The 10670-nt window shown below is 40.1% G+C and overlaps 1 protein-coding gene across 1 annotated transcript in view; it reads left to right on the forward strand.

Annotated features, from left to right (window-relative positions):
* Nucleotides 1–2700: 2700 nt before the first annotated feature.
* The window catches only part of LOC108246684, a 52423-nt gene continuing 44453 nt past the window's right edge, over nucleotides 2701–10670 (forward strand). The window contains exon 1 of the mRNA XM_037981942.1: nucleotides 2701–2922. Coding sequence (XP_037837870.1) covers nucleotides 2710–2922 — 213 coding nt within the window. The 5' untranslated portion in view covers nucleotides 2701–2709. The remainder of the gene's footprint in view (nucleotides 2923–10670) is intronic.

The following is a 10670-nucleotide window of genomic DNA, read 5'->3' on the forward strand; positions in this document are numbered from 1 at the left end:
TCTTTTAGTGTCAAAGCATTTAACGGGAATGATGTGTGAATATGTCTGTGTAGGTGGGTTCATAGATGGGTAATTGTTATAGTGTGTTAGCTGGCAGTGTTGTAGTGGCTCAACTCAAACCAGATTTTTCTTGAATTGTTTCCAGATTCAGTGGGAGATAGTTAAGTGTTTAAAATATATCTGTTCTACAAAAAAGTGATTCAGTTTCTACCAAAGCCTGTCTTCACTTAAGTAAAGTCTTATTTTCTAATACTGAAGTGTTTGATCACTAGATGAGGCTGTAGGCTCAGGTATATGAGCCAAGGGGTGACAGGTAGTAGGGAGGTGTTGAACCTGGAAGGGCATACAGGTTCTTGACCGCTATGGTGGAGTCTGTGTAAACTCTGTTGTCAAGTATGCTGGAGTTATTGAAGTCTGTACCAAAATCACTGTGTTGAAACAAAATAAATCACTGAATCTGCAAACCAGGAAGACCGTTGGACTGACTCTTATATGTCACAGGAGGTACGATGTTATCCTCTTAGCGCATCATAACAAAGCAGCAAGGGGTCAACACTTCGCTAGTACAGTATTAGATTGGCTGGGACATATGACCAAAATGGAACCTAGGGTCTTGCTGTGAATGTACGCAAATCAAACTTTCATTAAAATACATAATTGACTGACACATCATTATAAGATAGTGTAATTTCACGTCTTTAATATCTTTAATGTTAGGCTTTAATGTTAATGTTAATTGTTTTTAATTGTTTTTTCATTAAGATTGTAGTGAATGGAAAGGAATTGCATAAATGTGATGCATTTTGATTAATTTGGTTTATTACATAATAATAAATGACATGTAATTCAAAGAAATATATGCTATTTATTTTGTATAGATAACCTGCTTATTATGCAATTCAAACAATATACTTTATGTATTTGAAATAAATACACCCATTATTATTAATTTAGAGTAATTATTCTTTATTAATACAAAATACATAAACCTGAGGATTATGCATTTAAAATAAATAGGCTTTTTTACACTAATGAATATGCATCATGTAAGGTCTATTTGATAGGTTTGTGTTAAAATTATCTAAAAAACGTAAATGTGAATTTGTCATGTAATAAAATTACAAAAATCTTAAAGGTTAGGGTTAAATATTTCTGTAAGAGTGTCTACATTTAAGGCAAGGCTTAAGGTTTTCCTATTTAATAAATTGTAAAGTTAAGGTTTCATTGGGTTACCTGAGCTGTCTCTTAGTTTAACTGCTAGGCTTAGACTGCAAGAGGACAAACTGACCACATTTCTACACTCTGCTGCTGTTTATACTGTCTCTTTCTAGTTTCCATCTTCATAAAGGCAGTTTTTGCTGCCATTACCATATGCTATTTTTGTTTTTCTTCCCATAGCTACAACAGAACCAGTCTTTCTGTGTTTGTCTGTGTCTCATTACTGTCCTCTCATACCCCAGCTGGTTGAGGCAGTTCTGCTGGTTCTGGTTCTCCTAGAGGGCTTTTCCTTTTAAAAGGGAGTTGCTCCCCTCTACTGTCGCCAATGTACTGTTCAGGATGCAGGTTGTGACAAAGTGAAGACTCAACTCAATCGGATGGCTTTCTTAGAAACATAACTTTTATGAAATGACATTTCATAATGTACTGTATGTGAATGTATTGTATTATAATAGGAATAAACTGACTGTAATTGAGTTTGAATCTGGATCTGAGTTGGACTTATACTTTAAACATGTTTCTTTTTTTGTATAATGCCCCGAGACAACTTGTTGTGAATTGGTGCTATATTTAAAAAACATTAAAAAAACTGAATTGAATAAAAGTTGTGAAAAGTCAAAGCCTTAATGGTGTAAGTGGTCATTGGAGCATTCTGTGCTGTGACCCACAGACTGGAAGAGTGGCTCCAACAGATCCCAAGAACAAACTCAGAGATCTCTATCCAGAGGAGCACAGCACTAGGAACAGGATTCCTATGATGAAGAATCCTCAAGCTGAACCTCCTGATATCCTGTTTGTTGACCAACTGAGAGCTCAGTTTGACCATGGGGTACTTGTCTTTTTTTTCTTTGCATGTAGAGGATGTAACTTATATCTGATCACCCAGGTGAACACTTGTACCTGGAACTGTCTCCTGTGGATTTGATCAGCCAGGACTCATATTTGTGCAGGTCCAAACACTGTGTACTATCTCCCACAACGTCACTGTAATGGGCATTTGTACCTTTGCAAAATTATTATCCATTATTGTATTTGAAATGTTTATGTATCCAATGACAGATTTGATATTTTGAAATGATTACAATAGATACAAATTGTGATAAAATTTAACATATATTTGTTAATATATGTTTGATATTTTCTGAATGAGTCATTTACAGCTTTGAGGGTGTTTGTGTGTGGACTGAAACATACTGCAGAGGCTAATGATGGGGACTAAATGTGTGTGCGTGTTTGTGTGTGTGTGTGGTGGTGGTGTGTGTGTGTGTGTGGGGGGGGGGGGGTACAGTATGAAGTGTGTGATGTGAAGAGAGGAAAGCAGCCTTATGATTAAAGGGAAGGAGGAAGCACATGGAGGCATGAAAAATCAAGAAAAGAAAAGACACTCATTTATTTCTGTTCTTACAGTGGTGCATTCTGCTCCACCACTCTCTCTCTCACATACACATACACACACACAGACAGAGGAAGCTCCACCTCCTCTGCAGTGTAATGACTGCAGCAATGGAGGAGGCAGCAGTGCAGCTGGAAAAGATGGAGGGATCTCGGGAACAGGGGAAGGATAGAGGAAAGGCAGACTGGAAAAATAACTGCTCTTTCTCCAACCTCCTCAAACATTCCTGCCTTCTGTGCTGGTCGTCTCCTCAGGACACAGATGTCATAGAGATGGATGACAGAGTCCTTTCCAAGGCAGCCGAGATCAGAGTAAGAAGACCGCAGCACCTCCCTCTGGTGTGTGTGCTCGTCATTTTCTGTGTGTTTCTATCTGCATCTGTCTTTGGCTTGGATCTGTTTTATTATTTTGATAACCTAAATAAGTCATACATCATTTGCATTTCAATGGCTATGTGCTTATTGTGTTGCCAGTATGGGACTCTTCCTTGACTGCATTTCCCATAATGCTCTGTTATGGTGTCATTATGTTGTGAGCTGTTTTAAAGCTGTGTGGTTTAACAAAATAATGCTGTCTAAATTAAGTAAAACATTCAAAATCCTAATGACTATTTTACTTGATGGTTCAAATTTTGAACTTTTTTTTTTAATTTTCAACCTTTAGCTTTATTCAGTGTTCCAACACAGTCTTAAAATATATGGAAAAGTATGGACTTTAGTTTTAATATTTTCAAAGTATAAGAATAAAAAACAGTTAACAAATTCTGGATGTTTTATAGATGTTGTTCCTTTTTGTACTTTGTAAAAGTTAAACATTTCAATTACAAGAAAATGCTCATGCAAGAAGATTTTTTTTAACACGGATTCAATGTAAAAAATGGAGATTGTCATCATAATGGTAATTTGTTTTATTTTCCACATGAAGCCGTGATTTTAAGGTTTTAGTTGTAGATATCCTGGTTTTTAATTGAGAACCCAAACCAGCTAAGAACAAAACACTGGACTATTCTGAAGTGGCCTTCTGAGCCACTCCAGAACATCTGGAGAAAGAACCCTTCAAACCTGAGATAGCTGGAGCAGATTGCTCATGAGGAGTGAGCAAAAATACCTGTGGATAGGTGCAGAAGTCTCAGAGAGAGTTACAGAAATTACTTGATGGTAGTGATTGACTCAAAAGTTTAAATGACAAAACATCAGGTTAAGGGTAACAATTTTTTAATTAAAGCCAGTTTCATTAGTATATAATATATTAGTATATGTTTCATTAGTATATATATATATATATATATATATATATATATATATATATATATATATATGAGATATTTTGCTAACATCCGAATAAAGACACGCAACCTTATAAACAGGTACAGGCACAAATATAATTTGTTAATTTGTTTTAGTTTTGCCCACCACTGAAAGGCAAAGGCAGGTTATAACTACACAAATACCAGTGAACAAGCTCTTCAGGACAGGACTCACATGTTCACTTAAATCTCAAGGATAAAGGACCCTCTTTTGGAGGACAGTAATATTCATATTTTGGACAGAAAGACAAATGATTTAGAGGTGTGAAGAAAGCCATCTTTGTAAATCAGGTTCATACCAGATCATACCTTCACACCTGTGACCAAATCATCTCTCATGTGGATCAGACAAACAAAGACTTCTTATGACCCTTAGGAGGGAGTGGAGAGAGAATGATTAGCATGTCAGTTCAGTGACCACTTTACAGTTTAGAAACTTGGACTTTGCAATTTTAAGTTGGAATAAAATAAACCCATACTGAAAAGAGTAATGTCCTAAAAACTGAAGTGTTTATTAATTGATGAAAAAATAAAAGTAAAGGAAAAAAAACCTTAAGATTATCTGAGCCATCAAGTAAATTAAAGGTCTGACATTCTTTAAAGGAATGCATATTGCCCACCACTTATAACGCCCAAATTTCAGACTAATATTATCTTACAATGATAAATGATAAAATTGTAAATGTATCGGTCAGACCTTGAAAATAACATTATTTGCAATCTCATAGAGTACTGTAAAATTTTGCATTATCTAGTAGTGCTCAGAATGTGTTGTCGATTACCCTCAGTTACTACCAGCATTTAGCTCAATATCTGTAAAACCGATTGAGTTATAGCCATTTTTGTGTCTGCTAAGATTGCCTTGCTGTAGCCACTATCTTGAATTGAATTGATGCTTAATGACATAAACCATGTTTGTCTTGAGAGTGAGAACCAGAAACCAGACACTATACCAATCGTAAAAGGTAAGTGATTTATTTACAACATGGAATATAAATGCGCAAGGTACTGGAGGCCAGGCAGATCTGAAATGGCAAGAAGGAGCAAGGTGAGTCTCAAATACCAGGTCAGCTTTGAATGACATTCACGTTGGTGATTTGTTCTTTGTATCTCTTTTCTTATAGGTGAGGTGCGTATGGAGTCGTGGAAGCATGGAGGTCCAGAAGGAGGTCTTGGAAAGAGGTTCCAGAAGTGGTCCAGTAGAAGGTAAATCAAAAAAACAGGTAAGTGCACAGCAAAATTCAAAAATCCAGGCAGGTAGGTATTTACAAAGTTCAGGTGGCAAATCGATTCCAAAAAGGCTTGATGCTCCAGCGTAGATCTGAGGCCAACTGCAGGCTTAAATACTGATTGGGCTCATCAGGGGAACAGGCATCAGCTGTGGAGCAAGAGTCCCAAGACCCGCCTTAAGGGCAATGACAAAGAAAACTCTAGATCCTCACAGTACCCTCCCATCAACGATCGCCTCCTGGCGATCTAGGACGTCTGTCTGGATGTGCTCTATAAAAGTCTGTGATCAAAGTGGGGTCTAGAAAAAAAGACCTGGGGATCCATGATCGTTCCTCTGGACCATATCCCTCCCAGTCAACCAGATACTGACACCCCCTGCCTCTACGTCTGACATCCAGGATGCGATTTACCGTGAAGGCAGGGTGGTTATCAATTACTCGGGCGGGAGGGGGGAGGACGGTAGGTAGGCTTAACGGACTCTGGAGTACAGGCTTGACTTGGGAAACATGGAATGTAGGATATTAGACGGGAGTGTGAGACGGACAGAGGTAGGATTTATGATCCATTCAATAGGGAATGGGCCAGTGAACCGGGGGGCTAGTTTCTTAGAAGTGTCTCTGAGTTGAATGTCCCTGGTTGACAGCCACACCCGATCACCAACCTGGTAGGGAGGAGCAATAGAACGGTGGCGGTCAGCGTACCTCTTATTTTGCTCAACTGTCCTGGTGAGGGCGTGTCTGGCGTGCCTCCAGATCCTGCGGCATCGGCGAAGGTGAGTCTGAACCGATGGAATAGCCACTTCGTGTTTGAAACTGGGAAAAAGTGGAGGATTGTAACCCAGTGAGACCTCAAAAGGTGACAAACCGGTGGCAGATGAGACATGGGTGTTATGTACATACTCAATCCAAGAAAGTTGTTGACTCCAAGACGAAGGGTTATCACTGGCCAGGATGCGTAGAGCAGCTTCCAGCTCCTGGTTACAACGTTCAGTCTGACCATTAGATTGGGGATGGTAACCGGATGTGAGACTCACCTTGGCTCCTAAACTGTTACAAAACGCCTTCCAGACCTGGGATGAAAATTGGGGTCCTTGGTCCGAGACAGAAATGTCCATTGGTTTGCCATGGATCCGAAAAACGTGGTGCACCATGAGTTGACCGGTCTCGTATGCAAATGGGAGCTTGGGAAGAAGAACAAAATGAGCAGACTTTGAAAAATGATCAACGATGGTTAAGATTACCATGTTTCCTTGTAAAGGAGGTAATCCAGTGACGAAATCCAGTGCGATGTGGGACCACAAACGGCTTGGAACAGGCAGTGGCTGCAGAAGCCCTGCCGGAGGTTGGTTGCTGGATTTGAAGCAGGCACATGTAGTGCAAGCTGCCACAAACTCTTTGACGTCTGCAGTAAATGTGGGCCACCAGAAGTATCCTATTTATGCCTGGGTGGCAGGTGAACTGACTGGAGTGGAGCCAATCAAGTACTCTGCCTCGCACTGCTTCGGGAACATAATGTGTACCTGGCGGACTTCCGCCGGGTCTGGTTCAGTCCGTTGGGCCTCAGTGATCTCTTCTTTGATAGCCCAGGTAAGTGCACTAATGAACATGGTGGAGGGAATGATTGGTTCTTCTCGGTTAGGGTCCTCAGTCTGAGACCAAAGTCTTGACAGAGCGTCCGGTTTAATATTCTTAGAGCCGGGTCTGTATGTAATAGAAAAATTAAAACGTCCGTAGAAAAGAGACCACCTAGCTTGACGTGGGTTCAGTGTCATTGAGCTTCCATGTATGTATAAATAGTCACTGATGTTGCACATTATCTTTTTGCAGCTCAAATGCACCACATTTTATGTTGCAGCATTGAATAGATCCTGCCATCTTTAATGTCCCTTGCCACCAATCTAACAGTGGCTGGAAAAAAGCTCCTGTGTAGGCGAGTCCTGTGTGCACCAATGCTCACAGGCCTATGATGTCTCAAGTTATAAACAGAATCCATCCACAAGAACAAAAAGTGAGCAGGGTGGTCTCTGCTGTACTTTCCTCCAACAGCACTGTGTGTAAATCTTTTCCATGTAGGGGAGGCTGGAGCCACTGATCTTTTCTGCAGCTTCAATCACATGCTGCAATGCCTTCCTCTCAGCCAGGGTGGTGCTGCTATACCACACTGTGATGCCGTTTATGAGGAGGCTTTCAGCAAGACCCCTGTAAGCTTGGATGAGAAGCTGATGTCCAAGTCCAGCTTTCTTCAGCACTCTAATGAAGTGAAGTCTCTGCTGGGCTCTTTTCACAAGTGTTGTGTTCTCCTTCCAACTGAGAATGGTCCCTTTAATGGAGAGTGGCTCTAAGGAGGGAGCCAGTCTTCTAAAGTTCAGTATCTCTTTAGTTTTTTCTGTATTGAGCACCAGATCGTTTTCCTCCCTGTAAATGGAGATTTTTTGCATCAAGTCCCTGTATGATCATTCACCCCTCTCGTTAATGAGGCCAAGAATAGTCATATCATCAGCATACTTGATGACCATGTTATTCTGTGAAGTGAAGTGAAGTGAAAATTTATTTATATAGCACTTTTCAGCAACAAGGCGATTCAAAGTGCTTTACAACACATAATCAAATATAGATCAATCATGTATAGTCTAAATGAAATATAGGATAATCTAAATGAAATCATGAAACTAAACATATCTAAAACATGAGCTAAAACAGTCAAAATAGTAGCTAAAATAATCTAAATAAAATCATGGTGAAGTTAAAGCTGAACTGAACAACAATTAGGCTAAGACAGTCAAAATATGAGCTAAGATAAACTAAACTAAACTAAATGTACAGGAAGACTAAATAAGCTAACATAAACTGCAACATGACAATACTAAGCTAAGGGTACCAAGAAACTAAGTAACAGTACCAAGGCCCGCTAACAACCATCATAATAATTACTAAGATACATAAACTAACATAAACTGCTAAACTAAAGGTACCAAAAGTCTAACTAACAGTACCAAGGCCCGCTAACAGCCATCATAATAATTACTACGATACTAAGATAGTGAAGGGGGGAGTGGGATAACAGAGATGACTCTTAAAAGCGGAAAGTGTGCGTATGTGTGTGTGTGTAGAGGTGGTGGGAGGCAGTGTGGTGCGTGTGTGTTTGTAGAGAGGTCCATGAATCATGTCACAGAGGTTTATCAGCCAGCCCAGAGCAGATCCACAGATGTCCTTAGGCAGAGGGAGCAGAGCATCTTGTTTACATAAATTCCGGGGAAGAATTTGAAGATAGCTGACTAAGGCCAGCCTAGGGGAGCCAAATTCACAAAACAATAATTGTTTTGGGTCAGGCAGACTTGGTTTTGTCTGCCTTGAAAGTCTTGCTGATACTTCTCAATGGTGAATCCAAACAGCCAAATTCCAGGTCCATTCCGTCTGATTTGAGCAAGCAAATTGCAAATTTCTCCAAGATGTAACTCATCATTCATGAGTTCCAGAAACGCAATTTAGTCTGTGGTCCTGTAAAAGCATCACATCCAACTTGCGATTCAGCTCCACACAGTTTGATTGTTGACCACCGAACCCATCAAATGAATTTGACGATAAGTCAGGTAACTGCCTAATAACAGCAGAAATAACAGCAGAACTCCTGTTATCAAAAACCCAAATATGTTAAGATCTTCCAAAGACAAAAATTGTCAGACAAACAATATTCCATTTCCTCAAGGAATCCATTGTGTATCCAGCAAAAAATGTCCCCTCAGGGTAAGTCAGAGCTCTCCCAAGTTCTATCTTCCCGTCAAGAAAATTTGATCAATTGCATTGAGAGACCAGCTGACCAGATCCATGGTTTAAAAATTTTAGAGAATTTGTAAAATAGAGGCTCCGAAAGAAAGCAGGGCATAGAGGCGGGGGGCAGTTCAGGAGACAGAGAGAAAGAGAAAAGAAAACACGTCTGCCTTCCACCAGGAGCAGAGAAGTACAGAAGTACAGTCTTCTGTATATAATGTAAAGAGCTTAGGACTGAGGCAACATCCCTGTGGGATGCCTGTGCTGACTGTAAGTTAAGCAGAAATCTTCTTCCCCATCCTCACAACCTGTGGTCTCTCTGTGAGGAAGTCCAAAATCCAGTTTCTGGTGGGGGTTGGTATTCCCAGATCTGCCAGTTTTTCAGGCCTGATGGTGTTGAAGGCAGAGATATAATCCAGGAACAGGAGCCATGCATAGGTGTTAGAAATATCCAGATGTTTTAGGATATGATGTAAAGAGAGAGCCACATCATCATCCACTGACCTATTTGTGCAGTAAACAAACTACAGGGGTCTGCTGATTCTGGAACCACAAAGTTAATGTTTTAACAAAAGTTTTTCAAGACACTTAATGACAACAAAAGTAAAAGCCACAAGTTAGATGTCATTCATTGCATTTGTTTTTTAGGACTGGTACAATCACAGAATGTTTAAAAATCCTCGGAACTGTTTCTAATGAAAGAGATGTGTTAAAAATGTCTGTATATATCGCTGCCAGCTGTACTGCACACTCCTTTACAACTCTTGGAGCCACACCATCTATCTGGCCCCACAGCTTTGTGGGGGTCCATCTGCCTCAAAGCATTGATGACTCTTGGGTGGTTCACCTGAAGTGGTGTTTCCTCTGGGTTGCAGAGGGCCTTAAATTCACACCCAAATGGATAAAACTGAACAATTACAATCAAATACTTCCTGTCCTAACTAATGGACAGGACAAAGTCCCTAAATGCATGTGTAAATTTAACACCTTTTCAGGTATAGCTTTGTGAGAGTAATGAACTGGACACAAACCATCTCCTTTTCTGTGTGTCAGCTCAGACTTCTTCAAGGGAAAACTTCAATTACACACAGCTAAACCCGTGTTGCAATTTTATCAAATGTGACCAAAAGAGGAAAAATTCAAGAATGCAGCCCTAACAGCAGTAAAGCCAACAACGTAATTTGAAAACTAGTGCTGGGTCAGCTTTTGACCAAGCCTATCCTGAGTAGTTTGAACTCACCAGGGTTGGGTTATCATCTTGACCCATAGATGATTAAGTTTTCTACCACAATATTGGGTCAAAATTACTTTAGTAATTAATCAATTATTTCCTCCCACAGACCAAAAACATGCATGTTGGGTTATTTGGTAACTCTTAAATTGTCCCTAGGTGTGAGTGAGAGTGTGTATGGTTGTTTGTCTCATTTGTCTCTATGTGGCCCTGCGATGGACTTGCGACCTCTCCAGGGTGTCCCTCGTCTCTCGCACAGTGACTGCTGGGGATGGGCACCAGCTCCCTGCGACCTAGAATGGAGAAGCGGGTAAAGAAAATGGATGGAGTGGATTAATTAATTAAATTAGAGTGACTAATAGGTTGCATTTAAAAGAACAACCCAAAATTTGGGTTATTAGAGGATTACATCTTATATAAAACTTCCATTTTGCCCTGTATTTTGCCCTCGTTTCGGAACAACAGTTTGGACCTGGACCTCAAATTCGGCTTATCGAGAATGTACCAGCAAAGACTTCAAGGCAG

This window comes from Kryptolebias marmoratus, linkage group LG20 (assembly GCF_001649575.2).
Source record: "Kryptolebias marmoratus isolate JLee-2015 linkage group LG20, ASM164957v2, whole genome shotgun sequence".
Lineage (NCBI taxonomy): Eukaryota > Metazoa > Chordata > Actinopteri > Cyprinodontiformes > Rivulidae > Kryptolebias > Kryptolebias marmoratus.